At 42.2% G+C, this 18,077-nt stretch overlaps 1 protein-coding gene across 6 annotated transcripts in view; it reads right to left on the bottom strand.

Annotated features, from left to right (window-relative positions):
* Window positions 1-318: 318 nt before the first annotated feature.
* PAK6 (p21 (RAC1) activated kinase 6) overlaps window positions 319-18,077 on the bottom strand; it is a 28,895-nt gene continuing 11,136 nt past the window's right edge. For all 6 annotated transcript variants that reach the window (XM_072038649.1, XM_072038653.1, XM_027459594.3 and 3 more), the window contains 8 exons: window positions 17,728-17,936; window positions 12,612-13,229; window positions 8,994-9,485; window positions 8,579-8,712; window positions 5,532-5,658; window positions 5,213-5,338; window positions 4,393-4,527; window positions 319-2,438 (listed from right to left, as the gene is read on the bottom strand). In XM_072038649.1, the coding sequence (XP_071894750.1) occupies window positions 2,271-2,438; window positions 4,393-4,527; window positions 5,213-5,338; window positions 5,532-5,658; window positions 8,579-8,712; window positions 8,994-9,485; window positions 12,612-13,229; window positions 17,728-17,936 (2,009 nt within the window). In that variant the 3' untranslated portion in view covers window positions 319-2,270. The remainder of the gene's footprint in view (window positions 2,439-4,392; window positions 4,528-5,212; window positions 5,339-5,531; window positions 5,659-8,578; window positions 8,713-8,993; window positions 9,486-12,611; window positions 13,230-17,727; window positions 17,937-18,077) is intronic.

The following is an 18,077-nucleotide window of genomic DNA, read 5'->3' as shown; positions in this document are numbered from 1 at the left end:
TTCCTCACAGATATGATAATGAGTTTTTAAAATTTTATAAGATACTTGAATGCAATCTTCCAAGGGCTTTTCGCTGTCTTTAGTCAGACTTGGGCTGAAGTAGAAACAAGATTAAAGCTTAAACCTGTCATCCCTTGCTCCAAGAAATGTTTGTTTCAGAATCCAGGTCTTCTGCTACAACCTTTTCTTGTTTTAAAAGCCACACAGACACAGAATAGGTAAGTTATACTGGACTTCAACATCCACACTCTTCCCCCGTACATCTCTGATCCCTGAACTATAGACATATTTGAAAGCATCTCAACACTGCAACAGGCATGTGAATAAATCAAGATCTACTTTAATTTAAAACACAAGTGCAAAGGATTCACAACTACAGATGAGCAGGATCATTTTTTCAAATTATAAATCTTTAAAGCCCTGCTCTTTTGCATAAAAAAGCAGTATATCTGGAATACAGAAACATTTTACATCAAAAACTTTCCAGTGCAGCTAAGGAAGAGCTAAACAAATTCATTTCAATTAACTTCATCAGCCCCAAACTTAGACATCCAGTCTAGGCAAACCACCTACGATCCCTCTACTGGCCACAGGCAGAGTGGTATCGAAAGAAAGCAATTTCATCCTTCAGCAGGTATCTAAAATGATGGAGATGAATCACCCTCTGGAGGCGCTCTTCTCACCATGGTCTACAGAGGCAACCTATATGCCTCGCAGTCTGGGTGCCCACCATTTAGGTGACTGTCATCAGTGCAGATGAATTCCATCTCAAATTACTTCAAGTAATCAACTGTGGCTTCAATTTTGAAGCAGGATCTGTAACTGGAGTAAATAGCAGAGGATAGAGATTATTTACATCTTCTGAAGAAAATGCAGTTATGAGGTTAGTATCCGAGACAGTAAGACTGTCCCAAGAATAACTTAAATTCCAATAAATTTGTATCTGATTTTCAAAATGGGATCCCAGTTCCACATATAAGACTATATTCTTAAGACCTCACGAAAGTGCACACCATCACTGTACAACGTTACATCCTGACCTAGAGTCCAATTACCTCAACTAACTCACTGATCAGAAACTGTATCATACAAAATATCTAAATCTATTTAAAAATAACAGAGAGCTGCTTAGACAACCAGAAACCTTCTGAACATATCAGCAAAGGGGTGATGGGGAAGAGGATACCAATTACAAAACATACATCAAAAGTTTCCCTTCTCCCCATATTCTGCAGCAGCAAGCAGGGGAGATGAAGGCTGAACAAACAGCCTCACTGTGAACATAAGTATCTCTCCTGGGACATGCAGGACAGCTGAAATGTTTTCATTCTGTCCCCTAAAGCATTCCCAAAGTGCTGCCCCACATTTATCTCAGGGCAGCACTTCTTGGCCCCTCTTGTGAGAAAGGACTCAGAAGGAAAGCTGCCTGGAAACTACAAACAGGAACAAGCTTCCTCAGAGTCTCCATTCCAAACAGCACTGGAGGTGTTGCATATTATGAATTTTCAACCACAAAATCCTGGTGGCAAGAACAATTGTCTTCACAGAGTCTACTCTGAGGCCTGCCTCCAAGGGTTTCCCCTCCAAAAGTTTAAGATCATGAAATGGATTCAAGACTGACCACTAAACCATACATATTCCTCAGCAAAAGAGAAGCATGTTGACGCAAGAGAGCTGTTTGAAAACAAATATGTACATATCACATCTGCTTCCTAGGAAAATATGTACAGTTTTCTAGGTCCATGTTTAACTGAAGATTAAAATCATCTGTGGAAAAAGTCTCAGAAGAGAAAAATTGTTAAGTCTTTGTGCATTGTTGGACAGTTCAAAGGCATCTGTGCCCCAAAATGTACATTTAGGTCAGCTCAAGACTCCAGTGTACAACTAACAAAACAAAGATCACATTTCTAACTGGGAAATTTTGTTCCAGTTCAGTAGTGAGCAGCCCAGGCTTACAGGAACTTGCAGGCATTCAGATACACAACCTCAGACTCCGCATAAAAATGCCATTCTTTGGAAGAAGCAATCCAGAAGTCATGAAATACCTGCTTTATTCTTGAGACATACTTGGTCTCATTAGGAACTAGTACATATTGATTGTCTTCAGCAAAAGAGAAGCCACAAAGGCCAAGACTGCAAGGACAATATTCACATTCATCCTGTAAGAAGATCACTGACAAGTTCCGAGCACCGTTCCCAGGACAAGATCGCCTGGTCTGTTGGTTATTTATAAGTGTTACTTTTTCCTAGTATTTTCCTATTACGTGAAGTCAGCAGGTAGAGGTACGCTTTCTGTATTGCTGGATAAGGGGAACCAAGCACTCTGGAAGTCCTGTCTGGAGCAAAAAGGGGTGATCCAGAAGCTCTTGTGCCGTTGCTCTTTCTAGCGGTTCCCTGGTCAGCATCCTGTCCAAGAAGTCTCTCAGAACTGGGGAAGTCTGTGAAAAAGCAACCAATCAAGTCAGCAAGATGAAGGAACAAGGCAACAGGTCAATTGACAACAGGTTGCTGCAGTGGGTTTGCTTAAAAAGGACCTGTGCAATTCAACTTTGTAGCCCTGTTTTTGCACAGAAACATAACAGGAGACAGCATGCTTTTTATGGAATAATGGTAACTACTGTCTGTCACTGGTATGCACATTTACAGGCTGCCTGTTTTTAAGGGGGCACACATCTAAGTTTATCTTGTTTCCCATTTTGTTATTCTTTTTTGCATTTCAGCTCAAAAATTCAGCAGATTTCCTGCAGCACATTAACTTGGGTGTGAAGGGTTGAGCAATTCCTTCTTGTACTGGGCACAAGAGTGTGGAAAAAGTACTTAAATGTAGGTATTTAAAATATTTTAAAATATTTAAATATATAACCCAAGTAGGATTTGAGAACCTGGAAACCTGCTGCTGCTGCTACAAAATTCAGAAGCTACAGAGCAGTGTACCAAAAGAACTGAATGACCTCAGCTGGACTGTCCTTTAAAATACAGGTACTGAGGCCAGCTGAGTCGCTAGATTCAAGTACCACTGAAAGGCTCTGCACATCTCTTGCTGGTAGTAATCCTCTGTCACATTAAAACTGGATAAAAAATTAACTTGGTGCATATTTATTTTAATGCCACTAATTACATCCATTTTAGATTGAGGGCACTTTTCTTGCTCTGGTTAACTTAGTAGATCACAAAATACTGTTCACAGTGAGGCACAGCTTATTTCATGAGTGCTTTGAACAACCACTGTGATTGCCAGAGGATGAAGGCACAACACAGCTGAATGCCAGAATCCAGCTTTTATCACTCTGTCAATACATCTACCCATGCTTTAGCAAACCAGCAGAGATTATCCCAGGTGGTGTCTGTTTAGTCTGTTGCACCCAATGCTACAGCAATTGACCCCAGTGAACCATTAACTGCAATCAAAATGCAGCAGCTGTGGATTCAGCCCTCTTAGCTCCATGCAGACAGCAGGGAGACAGGAGGATGGCCAGAGGCCTGTCGATCCAGAGGTCTGCTGGAAGCCAGCTTGCTTCCCAGGATGAAGTGGAACAGAGCAAGACTATGAACAGCTCTGGCTCGCGCAGCTCACGGTGGGGTCGTCTCACCCATCAAGGTGCGTGATCCAGACCAGAACTGGCTTTACACTACCTAAGCGGGTCCAGAATGTGACCTTGAAATTTCAATTAGTGTTGCAAAGGCAAATAGAAAAGACAGCAGCTGTTGATGTTTGAGTGTATGCTGTTAGTTCAGCAGCCTACTCTGTTAAATAATTCAGTTTTAGCAGCTGCAGATATTCTGATTAATTGGAAAGGCCGCATAGCTCAGAATGCTGCAGAAGCTATTTGATCTTAGAGGCTTGGACTGAAATGAAAAGAGGATGGTTCTAAGTGATGACTAAAAGGTAATCACTGCATTTCTTATGTCACTACTAGTTTTTCAGAAGAAACCATGAAGCTGAGTTAATCTTCAAAGCAGCTGCAGTGTCCCCCATGAGCTGTTGTCTGTTTTGAGCTCTCTTGCTCTGACCATAACGCAGCCTCCGCATTCCCAAAAGCTGCTAAGCTGGAAACTCTCCAGAGCAAGGATCCTCCTAGTTGTTTCCCTAGAAAATGAGTTATTCTATTTACATCAGCAAGATACCAACTATTGCCTCCACCAGAAGCAGCTTTCATTTGCATTATTAGGTTTATGCCCTAGTGACTTCACGTTACCCGGACTGTTTCCCAAACCAGCCACTAGCTGTCAGCAGCAGCTTGCATCCACTGAGGCAAAGAAGGTCCAAAGAAGTTCCCCAAGAAACATGTTCTAGCAAGACCGTTTTCACAGCCAGCTCTGCAGGGAACAGCTAGTATGGATGTTTCCCCGCGATAATCATCAGGTTCACAAGTGCTTTGCCGGTATGCTCACCCTGTGGAAATTTTTCAGTTTGGGAGGAGGACTGTCACGGAGTCTTTTCATTGCCTGGACCGGAGAATCACTAAAATAGGGGGGTTCTCCATCCACCATCTCTATCACCATGATTCCCAGAGACCAGATATCCACCTGTGGGAGCCAATGTTCCATCAATACACAGCTCAGAGCAACAGGTCCTCACTATGCTGCTTTCACAAAGGCTACAACACCCTTCCCATGACAAACATTACTGAGAGCGTAAACCATTAACCCACTTAATGCTACTGGATCCCTTACTGCAGCTTAACAAAGCCAGCTTTCCACTTAGGACTGATCCATGCCGGTGTTGCAACATGCAAAGGTCTGCAAGTAACTGCTTGTGCTACACCTGGTCGGTCGGTAAACAGAACTAATCAGTCTGCTGCCACCTGTCCGTAATTTCAGAGCTCCCATTTGTGTCTTCCCTGCTCTCCTCCCCACCCCTCACGGCATTGATTGATTTACTGATCCATATCACAGTACAGGCTGCTCCTTGCTAACATCTGTCCACACTACAGCATATACAGGCCTATGCCAAGCTTCAGGTATAAAAATAGAGTAAGTTTACACCTTGTTCCAGGAAGCTGAATGTGTTGTTCTTTTTTTTTTTTTTCAAACTTTATTTATTTATATTGCTTTAGGTCAAATGGGTATCATCACAATCAAATCTGCAATCATAGCTATAGTTCTATTTTAAATAGCTCCTAGATGCTTTTCCTGGAGAGCCTACTGTTTAGTGTGACACCTCAAAATATCATTTGCTACCTCTCCTGATATCAGCAAAGTGGTGCCTTACCTCAGTAGTGTATGGTACCCTTGCAATAACTTCTGGAGCCATCCAGTAAGGAGTACCTACTAGGGACTTTCTTTTGGGTACATCTTTACTGATCTGAGCACAGAAACCAAAGTCTGAGAGTTTGACCTGCACAAAGAGAAAAACAACGAAACTTTAAAATAATTTCTAAGCTATGTGGAGGGAAGCACCAAAGATAAAGAATACAAAAGGAGTAAGAGAATGAGGTATAAAAAAGAGACTGAGAACAGAAAGGAAATAATGAGACAGACTAAGGCTACAGCAGCAGAAGACAGGAAATAATTTTTTGGAGGAAACCTACCCTTCCATCCAGTGTCAACAGAATAGAGTCGCTTTTAATGTCTCGATGAATGACCCCCTGAGAGTGAAGATATGAAAGAGCCTGCAGCACTGATTCACACACTGTTGCAATTTGCTCTTCATTTAGCCTGAAATTAAGGACATAGGTTTTTAACTGCATTATACTCTTCTGTGGATAGCACTAACTCACAAGTCCTGTGCAAAGGCACTGCACAGTTTTGAAGCTGAGCCGCAGGTAGGTGTTTTGGTTCCCCATGACCATTACTCTTTCTTGGTCTTTCTATTCTTTTACAATTGTGTTTTACTGTTGAAAACATTTTTGTCTTGATTAGCAACTTAAAGCTTTAATAAGTCTAATTCAGAGAAATCACATTTTAAATCTGGTATCTAAATTCATCAAGCAACATGCTGTTTCAAACAATTACGATGTGCAAGACTGCTTCTTCATGCCAAGATGCCACAGAAACTGTTGAGACAGCTTCTTACTTTTAAGCACATATAGTGAAACTTGTTCACAAGGCCTATTGTGCAACTTTATGCAAAAAGGATCTAAACAAGTAATTTTATAGAGAATGGGGAAATTCCCTACAGATTTCATGCAGCTAGACAGCGTGGATAGTCTTACACCTAACTAAAGGTAGCACAAATAGGGGGAGATGCTGTCATTCCTGAATTTTATTAATGCTAGCACACTGTGTATGAACACCAAGAACCTGATCTTTAGAAACTCCTGCTGTGTGGACTATCAACACAAGAACCTTCAGGATCAAATTAAAGTTTAAAAAGGGCAGAACTGAGAACTATTTCCTGTAGCTGAGGCCAATGCCAATGGCTTCTGCACACGTACACTGAGGAATGCTAGAAGATATGTACTTCAAAGAATCACTGAAGGCCCCTATTTGAGTACTTTTGATTCTCAGCCTGTCTCTAGCAGTTGTTTCAAACCACTCTTATTTGGGAGCATGGAAATGATAACTCTTCAAATCCATGTCAGCAGGTAAGACTGAGGAAAAGAGAGCTCAAAATGTAGAACTGTGCAACACTTTCTGAATAGGTAAGAGCAATTTCTATACATTTACGAAGGAGGTTGCACCATCACCTGAGAAATTCATATTTATACTGCTTGGTTGGTATTCCACATCTCATTCTACCAAAGTGACCATCTGACCAGGACAATGCGTATTTTGGCTGCACTGTGTCATGCCTATGTCAGAAATGTATCTGAAGGATGGCGGGGGCTACTTTACCATTACAATTTAACCTCTGAAGAGAGAGGGACAAAAACTACCCCAGTACAGAACCCAACCTATTTAGAAACAGTGCTTTTTACTTTGGATATAGCATGAGCTATAAGGAAAGCCGATACCCTTCATAGCTTTGTGGTTCTAGAAGATAAAAAGAGGTATACTTTCAGCCTGTAACGTAAGGAATTTGGTTTCAGTCAAGTTACTGCATAGTGTAAGAGAGATTACTAGGGGATTAGCTCACTCCTGGAGATGCAAATCAGTTATCACCTTCAGCAAGTATTTAATGAGGGGAATGACAGTGTTTTCCTCCCTGTGAAAAAGTGATAAAGGCTTGCAGCTTACTTTTGATAAATGTTATGGTTTTAACAGATCCTGTTTCCACTATGTGGAAAAACAAGTATTCATTAAAGGGTTCAAAGGACTCTTTGTAAAATAATATCTGTGCTGACATCCCATGATGTAATTCTGTCTCAGTGGTGGATACAGACTACATAACCTTTCATAACTTCATAACCCTTTCTAGAATATGTTATGCTTGTTTGCTGTTATATATGTTATGTTATGTTGTTGTTGTTTGCTTTGTTTTAAATTATAGTTCTATTGGCTCTACTGCTACCAGCTATGAGCTACAAGAGTTACACTGGCTCTGCAATGCCAGGACTCAGCACTTTTCAGGACTAAACATTCCATTTCCTGTCCAGGAGCACATACAGGACTTTTAGTGAAACCTTGGTTCTCAGTCCCTGAGACATACTTCTGATCAAAAAATTGGAGGGCTGGCCAGATAAGCATTTCCGAGACATTCCTTACAGGTGTGGTTGTAGAGGATACAGAGGACAACATGCATTCTTCCCCCCCGCCCCCCCCAAACACATCACAGGTGCACATCCAAAACAGAAAACCCAGCAAAACAAGATATATGCCTTAAACCCACCATAAGGTCAGTAAAGGTCAGTCAAAGTACATTAAGTGAATTAAAGGCATACTACAATTTAAAAAAGTAAATACAATTAGCATTAGCAATACAACTTAATTGTAATCCAATTAACATTCTGAATCTTCTAAAAGAGGAAAGCTCATTCTACAGAAACTCTTGGTCAGTCTTTTCTTTGGAGAAAAGACTCCTGTGCCAGTTTACAGCCTTGCCAGTTTACAGCCTTGCAGGACTGCTCAGAAGCTGGGGGAGGGCAGGTAAGACACAATCCTCAAATTCATCACGAAAACTCCTTGTGAGTGGGACTCTGAAGAGGGCATTTGAGAACAATTTCTTTGCCCTACAGAAATGCTTTGGGCATTAATGAATATGAAGTGGTGTGGATACAAAAACAAATTTAGGAGAGTGTCCAGTAGTTGCTATCTTTAGGCAGTGAAATTTGGGGAGGTACCCAGACCTCAAGGATCTGCTGTGCTTCCCCTGAGAAGTTACCCACAAATTCTACCTTGCTAAGGTTGTACCATGGCAAACTATTTGCACATTCTTTAATAGTGAGCTTCCTGGTCAAATACAACAGATATAATAAACAATATTTTTTATGAGTATTGTGTTTTACAGGGGAGGTTATCAACGAGATAAACAGCGAGTATCTAAAGAGATCAGTATGGTAACAAGTTCCCTTCAACACCAGAAGCAAATCTGAATGCTTCAAGTGGATGACAGTTATGAAGTGCAGCAGTTTCAGGGCACTGCAATCACAAGCATCACAAGGGCTCTGAGGGAAACTGTTCTTCCCAGAAATCTCCACTCTGCTGTCATCTATGAGGTGGACACACAAGCACTGATGCTTTGGGTTTTGCTTCGTACCTGATCTGAGACACGATGTCTGTGAGGGCTCCCCCCTGCAGGAACTCCATCAGCACCCAGAGCTCCTCTCCCACGAGGTAGCTCTTGTACATCTCCACTACGTTGACGTGTTGATAGTCCCTCATTATCACCACCTGTAAAAACACAGGGAATGACTGACCACCATGCCACAACTTATAAAATCTAATCCCATCTACAAAGCAAATACATGTATGTGGAACTCTATGAGTACAATGCAGTTGTCTCCATCCCTGCAGTCATTCGTTATCTTAGTACTAGTATAATTCTGTTAAAAAGAAGATGTCTTCTTCCTCCCCCCCCCCCTTTTTTTTGTTTTTTTTTTTGTTTCTTAAAACAACATTTACTATTACCATGGCTTTGTGGTGGACAGAAAACCCCACCTCTCTACATTTACCTCATTAAAAAGGAGCTCCCGGCGCTGCTGCTTTCTCAGGTCCATCATTTTCACTGCCACCTGACGCCCTGAATGCTTCTCTCGAGCAATGCAGACGATACCTGTGGACCCTTCGCCAATCTTTACATAGTTCTCCAACATTGTCCGGGGATCCCCTTGGTCCACTACCATCCTAAGGGCAGCTTTGAACTGCTCATGAGTCACAACCACTGGGTCCTCACTGGCCAGCTGCCCTTTCACAGAAGAGTCCTGGGGAAGGTGAAGGTTGCTGGAACTCGTCTGAGTCTGACGGTTTCTTGGAGACCCTGCTGGTGATGGCCTGCCTTGGGGCACTGTGATCGCCTTCTCCATTGTTGGGGATTTCTGGGGAGTTCCAGCTTCCGAAATCATCCTGGGGAAGTCAGACGCAGGCTGATCTGGTGGAAGAGACTGGGCTTTGGCTGCGGGGCTGTGGGGTGAACCCCATTGCTGGGGTCTGAAGAAAGCATTAGGCTTTGGGAAGAAAAAATATGAAAGCAGAAGAAAGAAAAAATGCTGGTTAGATTAAGCAGCAGGCATCAGCTGCATCTTACGCTACTCTGGCCTAATGCATTTTGCAGCAGACAAAGTGCTCTAGGTTACGAGCTCTATGTTCTTGTCTCCAGGCCTGCCCAGCATATGCTGCATGATTAGGGGAAGCCACATGGTTGTTGATTTTTCAAGAATCGGCTACAGGATGGATGTGATGCTTAAAGGACCTCCAAAATACAGAAGGGGCTCTGTTCTCAGAGGGCTAGATATCAGCTCATGCATAAAACAAACAAAATAACCCCACCCCCCCCACACACATACAACCAGCAGCCTGCTAAAAAGCATTCCAACCTTGCCACCAAAACTCAGGGGCAACCTGAGTTGCAGAGAATTTGAAAATCCTTTATCCCTCTGGTCCTCTGATCTTTCTATACACAAAAAGAAAGGATTTCTGCCAAAGCTGTAAATCACTTTGATGTCTTGGCCTAATTCCCTCCGGGTAATTACACTCTGCCTACGGAAAACTCTCCCTGCACTTTCCACGGGTACCTGCTGAGCATTCCTGTTGATCAGGCACAGAATTAGCTCTCTGTTTTGGGAAAAGCACAACCAACCAGAACAGCTGCTGATGGCCAGGGCAGCACGTCAGCTGCGCAGAGCCACCTGCCACATCACGGGCTTACAACCAATCTCCGATGAACTGGGGTTAGCAATGCTCTTTCCTGAAGTACTCAAGGCTTTTTGGAGACCTCCCACTCAAGTACCAAGCCAGCCCAACCCTGTTTAGTTTATGAGATGTAGTAAGATCACAGCCTGCAGTAACATGGCTTCAGGGTATGCATTCCCATGCTAGCAGTACACATCAGTCTCCCAAGAAGGAAAAATCTTGAATCTTGCTCATACTCACACTCAAAATGCTGACTAATTAAAACACCTAGCAGGTTAGGTATAAAATACATTATACTTTGTCATATTTGACTAATAGTGGATCTGACAACATAGAGCTTCAGAAAAAGCCAACCAGCCACTCATATTATGGGACAAATAAAAACTTCAAAGCAACAAGCTTTTTTGCTCTTACAATCCAGACAGAGTGTTAATAAAGTTAATAATATGGGCATGGGAACTGGCGATTAGCAGCAGAGAAATTTTTAAAAGAATATTCATTTTCTCTCAGAAAATACTTGTGTAGAACTTAATTACATCCACCTCGCTTTTTTAAAATCAAGGATTTCTGAGAACAGTAAAATCTGCATAAGCCAAGCATATGCACATAGCCCCTGAACGTTTGATTTAGCAGGTCCTGGCACCGTGGTGCTGGAGTGCACAAACACAAACTGCCTGTCAGAAGTTACTTCCTCTTCATTTACCAGCTCCACCCCTGCAGTTCTGTGGAGACATGCTCATGGCAGCGAAATATCTATTTCCCAACTCTTGTTTTGTCTCAGGAGGGAGGAAAAAAAAAAAAAGTTTTTATATAACCTAGAGCAGGCAAAAGGGCACAACTCGCATGCAAGCTCACACATGTTTGTCTAACCACACTAAGTATTATTTCCTGCTCTGGTTATTTGACAGCCCCTGTACACACGTTTGCAGTCGCTGGACGTTTTGATGTGTCACTGCTCTCCCACTTCTCCCCCCATGCTAGGCCAAAAGGAAAGGGCCCTCCACCTTCCCGTGGTGACCATTGGCAGCCTGTCAAAGCACACAGCCCCCCATTTTCAGTCATCTGTCCCCTCCCCATTTCTTTTGCAATTAGACATTTCTTAAATGTCACAGCTGCACACCATCATCTCCATTTGGAAGGGAGATTCCAGTTTTAATCACTGAAGATAAACAATTGCCAGTGACGGCACAGATCCTTCACTGAAGCAGAGAGATGGACTAGATAACCTCAAGGTCTCACAAATAGCTCGAGTTCAAAACACACCCAAGCACATGCACGCACACGTGCTATCTGGCCAGTAACCTCTGCTCCTCCTTGTGAAAGTGCAGAGGCATGGAAAAGACACTCTTGCCAGAGAAGAAAGAAGAGGTTAGTCCTCCTAAGCACTCATGGACAGGCCTCCAGCCAGTACAGATCAGCCTAGAGTCACTGAGACAGCATATAAGTATGGTTTGTGCTACAGAAAAACTGCATTCCTCCAAAACCCCACTCCCTCAGGAAGGGAATCTACAGGGAGAAGGCTGCGTTGGAAAGCCTTGAGCCTGATCCTTATGCAAACTGCAAGTGTTCCTGCAACAAGCTGGGCTGGAGCTTGCAACACTCATTAGAGCAATCCGTTTTGTTGGGCCAATGGTTCCTGTCATCTTCCTCTGAGTTCAGGACTCCTCATCTGCAAGAAATTAGCCTGGCCGAGCACCAGCACAGCACAGCCTTAAAAATGCTCAACAGCTGTGCAAGGACAATGAGTGCTAGGTTAGTCTGTGATGAATTAGAAGCAATGGCCTGAAGGGCTGCATTTCCTATCTAGTAAAAGGACCTGGAGTTTTTCTCATAGATTAATAAGTGAGTCACTCATTCAGGATAGCTTTCCTGGGGGAGACGTAGCTATGAGCTGTCCCATCTGCAGCAAAACCCAAGTCAGATTTCCTGTTTGACAGTACTGTGGGTGCTGATGCAAACATTCCTGTTGTAGGCAAGTTGGCAGATAAGCTATAACCACCAGACTCCCCTGAAGTAGTCATATTTTGCACAGGCAAAATCATACATTCCTAATGTAAATTATGGAAATTGCACAAATAGCAAAAGCACATTTATGTTAGTATAAGGGTATTTAAGTTATGCCTTTACAAATACAAAAGGGCAAAAATTAGTAAGTCCAGTGTCTCCTTCCCACCTGACACCCCTGCATGTACAGCTCCACTAACAAGGCTTTATGATGGAGATTGTGCTGCTGTTTTGAGCTATGCCTAGCAGTTATATGCTGTGAAGCCTAGGAGTATATGTTTCCTCCGGCCAGGACTATTTTGATTCCAGCATTAATCACAACAGTAACAGCTGGTTGTGCATTGTTTGCAATTAAATTTGTTCTGCTGTTTTAAGTAACCTCTGGAACTCTAAAATTAACAGTGTATTCATCATTTAAAAATAAGGAATAACTGTACCTTTATGTGCAGGGAAGGGCCCGACTTGTTTGAGCTGCTGGAGGAGGGGAACACACTACGTAACAGCCTCCTCTTCAAGCTGTTCTCCCTTGATTTGGAGCTAGGGCTGCCCTCTCCTGAGGGCCTGGAGTTTGCTTGTCGTACTAGACAAGGTTGAGGCCAGCACTCTTCTGAGCTCTTTTTTCCCATTTTGTCACTCTCCCCCGGCAGAGCAGGCATGTGCTGCAGACCAGAGGCGCGCTGGAGAGAGCTGCCATCAGCACCCTGGAACTCCGAAGGCCCAAGGGACTGGGCTTTCGTAACCATACCGTTGGGATGAGACTGTCCATCCAGTCTGGGTTTGTAATCAGGCCACATAGTCTGCCTCCGGGTCACCTTGGTCCCACCATTGCAATTGAGGTAGTTTCCGTATCTGTCTGCCCAGTCTGCTTCAGGGCTCTGAAGATACATGTCTGGGGGTCTGTCTTCCCCCAGGAGCCCAAGGGACTGAGCTCTCCTCCTGCTGGTGGGGCTCCTTCCCCTCAGAGTGTTGGAACTGATGGCAGAAAGCTTCTGGATATCGTTGAGTATCCCAGAGATATAGCCTTCCACTTCGACGGTGCTGCCCCTCACCACTGTCTGTGAAACACAGAAAACGGGGGAAAAAGTCAGAGATTTACAATTTGAGGTTCAGTTAATCTTGACAAAGTTTAGATTTTGTCTGTCTAGCCAAAGCAGACCCAGGGAATTTAGTAAAGTAAGTTAAAAAAATAATGATAATAAAAGGACAGAAAAATTTAATTTTCCTTTACTGAGGGAAAAAAAAAAATGAATCATTGGGTGACATGCTTATTTAACAGAGGCAGCAGTGCTTTCAGCCAGAACAGTGAATCCTGCTGCTGCACTTGCATCCTAAAGGACAACCTTAGAGCAAAACTGGGTGTATTTAGTTCTCCCTCCTGTGCCACACTACATCACTAACTTAGGTTCAACAAGCTCCTGAGAACTAATAGTCCTCCAAAGAAGTTACAGCATGCCGCAAGCTTTATCTGCATCAATCACCTTGCCATTCCAGGATAAGGTTCATCACTCCCCTGTACCACTCTCAGTACCATTGTAATCAGCATCCCTTAGTCTCGTTGTCTACTATTTTTGCTAATGCATCTTAATCTCGACCAACGAAGACCACGCTGTTCCAACGCTGTATTTCTCCTCTGTTCTGCCAAGCTATTATAATTAAAAATGATGAACAAAGGGTCACACCAGCTCACAAATGCCTTGTAAGCAAGTGATGGAGAACAAGGCTTCCATCCAAACAAGCAACAGCACTACAGAAGTAGGACACTTGAAACTGTCATTATATTACAAACTGCTCTACCTTGTTTATTCTAGAACTGAAATGCTTACAGAAGCTTTTTTAGTGCTGGAAACCAAAATGTTTCATTTCTTCATAGAAATTTACAGCATAGAATCGCTCCTGCACTTTCATGAATCTCTGCCTGAGGAAAATCCTTCCCTGGAGTGATGGCAATCTCCTGTTTGCTAACTGAACTCTGGGGATCTTCTAAGGATGCTGAATTAATTACACCAAGCCTAATATTTAGCTCATACAAAGCAGCAGCTCCAGTAATTTCAACAGAATGCCACCACAGTGCATGAAATGCACCTGGCTTGCTCAGTGTCTGGGAACAAAAGGCAAAAGGGAAAGATTTTGTCAAACAAGGTGAAGAAAGGATAATCCAACTGATAACACTGCACACACAACATCACCTGCAGCTGAAAATTCTGCTCTTCAGTCCTGTTGTAGCAATATATCTCACTTACCATATACATGCACCTTCCTCTGCAGCCCAAGCTGCTGTCAAGTAAATAACATGCTGAAGGCACTAATTCCTCAACTTGGTTCCATCATTTTTGCACAAAACTTGGTAGGAAAAAAATGCCAGAAATAAAGATACTCAGTCTTTTAAACTTGTCACTGGGGTGGGAAGAGTCTTCACGCTAATTCATCCTTTAGAGACTTAAGACATATCAGGTTACTTCAGTAATGTACTCAGTTAAGAGCACAAGATCGTAAATGAGTCTGAGCAAGGACAGATGGAATGTTCATGTCCCTAAGTAACACAGCCCTCAGCAGGATGCCTCCACACCCTTGCACAGGGAAGATGGGAGAGAAGGAGGCCCACCTCCACAGCTCACTGATGTGCTCAATGTTTCTATGAACTTGGAAAAAGAATAGCTCAAAATAAAGTTAAAAGAAATCTCAAGATGCCAAATAGTCCAAAGTAGAGGGACAAAAATCATTCCAGAAAGGACTTCTGTCCAACATGTTCACAAAATAAGAAGTCTCCAAGAAGAGATGCTGTTGCCTCTTCAGAAAATCCATTAAATTGTTCACCTTATATTTTAGATAAAAACATCTTAAAATTAGACTAAGTCACACCTGTTGCACTTCCAACCCATTAAGTCAGTCCTATCCCCTGTGGACGGTGAAGATAGGAGTTAGCTGTACTTTGCAGTCATATTTAAAGACTGCATCAGATTAATGAATAAGCACCTAAGTTTGAGGCAAACCTATAGGGAATGCTCTTACAGACATCATGTCTTACTGACCAAGATCTGAAAGAGATATTTTTAAAATGAAAAGTGACCATTTACAAGCCACAAACAGTACATGTCAAAAAACAACAATAACAAAGAAAAACATGCACACTATGAAAGCCGAATCCAGAACCTTATGTATAAGGGCTCAGCTTAACAGGGCCAATTAGCACTTACACACATACAAAAAAAATCTTACTATCGATTGGTATTATTGAACGGGAATTTATTCAAGCGAAGTTTAACAGGAATAATCAACTATACAATGCAATCTAAATGCGTATTTGCACCTGGACTTACTGGGCAAAAAAAAAAAAAAGTATTCATTTAAGAGTCTTTTGCAGTTTTTAAAGACTATTAGGCATTCTAACCATGTTCTATTAAAAGTTTTGCAACTACTTCTTGCTTTTACCATCTACAGATATAAAAAGTCATAAATGAAAGTACTGACCAGTATCAGACTCAGGAAAAACTCCAGTTTCTCCACTCTTTGTGGTCATTTCTATATTTGATAGTGATGCCTCAAACTATTCCTTGAGTATACTTTTCCTAAATACTTAAGAAAAACTTAAGTTTGTTCTGGGAATGTCATAAGTAACAACATCAAGAGCCTAACTCAAGTTGTAGGAGAGATCCATCATTTCTCCCTGACCCAAAGCCTGTTAACTTGTCATTGAAGGAAATTGGGTTGCTTGCCATGATTGGCTTGTTCTTGATAAATCCGTGGAGGCTACTAGATACTTCCCTGTTATCTTCTAGGAAGTGATTGCAAATAGATTACTTGCCTATTTGTTCCAGTTTCTTTCCGGGAATTGAAATTATTCTGACTGATCTGTAATTCCTTGAATTTTATTAGGCCCAGCTGACTTGAAAATACCTAACTTATCTAAAAAGTCTCATGTGTTCTTCCCTTATTTTATCCTGAGTTCCTATCCTTTTGTGCTCATGTTGTTAGCCAACTGATCACAGTTAACCTTTTCCTGAAGAAAAACATTAAACATTTAAGAGTTCTCAGTGTCATCTGTTATTAACTTTCTTCCACAATGAGCAGTGAACTAATTCTTTTCTTCATCCCCCTTCTCCTCCTCCTTAGTGTACTTGTGATGTTTCCTTAGTGCTCTTTATATTCTCTGAGAATAACATCTCTCTTTGTGCCTTGGCCTTCCAGTTTTGTCCCTACATAAATTTCTTTTTTATTTGCCTGTTATAAATTGACCTAGTTTCCACTTTTCTGAGCAATCCTCCTGCAGTCTAAGCTCATCAGAGAGCTCCTGATCTCAACAAGTTGGTCTCTTATTACACATTTTCTGTCTTCTCTGGATTGCAGTTCTGTCTCCTACTACATTTTGAACCTCAAAGCAGATTCAGGACACCACAAAACAAAGACAATACCCTTTTTATTTTACCTGTTCTTCCTGAACAAGCTTTTCCCTTATAAATCAGCATTCTGCTGGAAGATCCTGATGTGCCATTTAAATCGCAGGTTCGGTTTTGCATTACTACTTATATTATACTAAAATGTAGTCCCATTTAGTCCGTATTTTAGGCATCTATACACAAAAGGCTAAATATATTCATCAGATAGACAGCTATTTTCTTTTAAGTCCCTCCTGAAATCCAAGTAGTAATATCTCTATTTTACAACATACTTTTCACTTTTTAGGCTCTTGTAACATTCTTCTAACCAAGAACAAAAAGTTCCCACAGGCTAGCAAGACTTTAAACACTGTAATTCTGTCACCATCTTTCATTCCCTCTTCCAAGAGGCCATCGTGAATCTGCCTCTCTTCACACGCCAGGTCCCTGCAAACATTTATGAGCACACAGTCTCCAGATGACCATTATGAACCGCCATCCAAGCAAGACAACCATCTAAATTCACCCATCTGCAAGGATCAGTAACCTCTTCCTCCTTACTGAAGGACTTGCTTTAAGGAAATTCTCCTGTTTACTATGCTACACTTTCTGTTAAAACTGCTGGTTTATAAACCCTTTTAGCCTAAACCCAAGTATAGTCCTGCTCCCCGTTCTCTCTCATTCACTGAGACATCCACGAACTGCAAGCTAGTGCTACCCAGCTCTCTCCCACTCAGGCTTCCCTGTCAACTTAATTACCAGCCAAATTTGTTCGCCCACGAGAATGACAAACTTGCTAAAACAGGTCTCTCTACGAACTCTCCTCTTCACTTCCCTGTACAACAGCTGAATATATCCAAGTCCCCGTCAGCTACCATGCGAGCTTTCACAGGTCCCTGTTTCAGTGACAGGCAGCCAGCTGGTTATTTGAACGGTGACACTACTGCAGCTAAGGATACTGATGTCCTTATTTCTGATGAAGTTACTATCTCCTCAAAAAAAAAAAAATAAAAATAAAAAAAAGCAGTGTTATCAAAGCCCAGACCACTGCCATCCACTGAACTCATTACAGACCCCACCCTTAGCCTTTCTTGAGTATATATGGGGTTTTGGAGATATTACCTCAGCTTGGCGTCCCTCCGGGCCCAGGGAAGAGGAAAGAGTAGTCTTCCTTTCTTACCTTCATAGGCTGGAGTTGCATCCGGGTGATCCTTGAAGGGTCTACCACCGGCTTGGGGCGCCTCAACGTGTCTAGAATATTCTGCCATTGAGGTGGTAGGCCCACAAATTTGCCTTCCTTTGGGTCAAATGAAGTGTGGACACGGTGCTCAAAGTTCTGCGGAGCTGATATCTCAGGGCGTTTCTTCTTCTTCTTGCGGAACATGGTGCCTGAATCAGAGATGGCAATGTAGTCAGTGCTCTTGAATGTCTAGATGTGATCTGCCCAATCAGTAACATCACATTTCGATAATATCAGTTAATTATATTGCATTAAAAACATTCTCCAGTGACAAGCACTTGGACAACAAT

This window comes from Anas platyrhynchos, chromosome 5, assembly GCF_047663525.1.
Source record: "Anas platyrhynchos isolate ZD024472 breed Pekin duck chromosome 5, IASCAAS_PekinDuck_T2T, whole genome shotgun sequence".
NCBI classification, from domain to species: domain Eukaryota; kingdom Metazoa; phylum Chordata; class Aves; order Anseriformes; family Anatidae; genus Anas; species Anas platyrhynchos.
The sequence above is the reverse complement of the archived record's forward strand: the minus strand, read 5'-3'. Positions and strand labels throughout refer to the sequence as shown.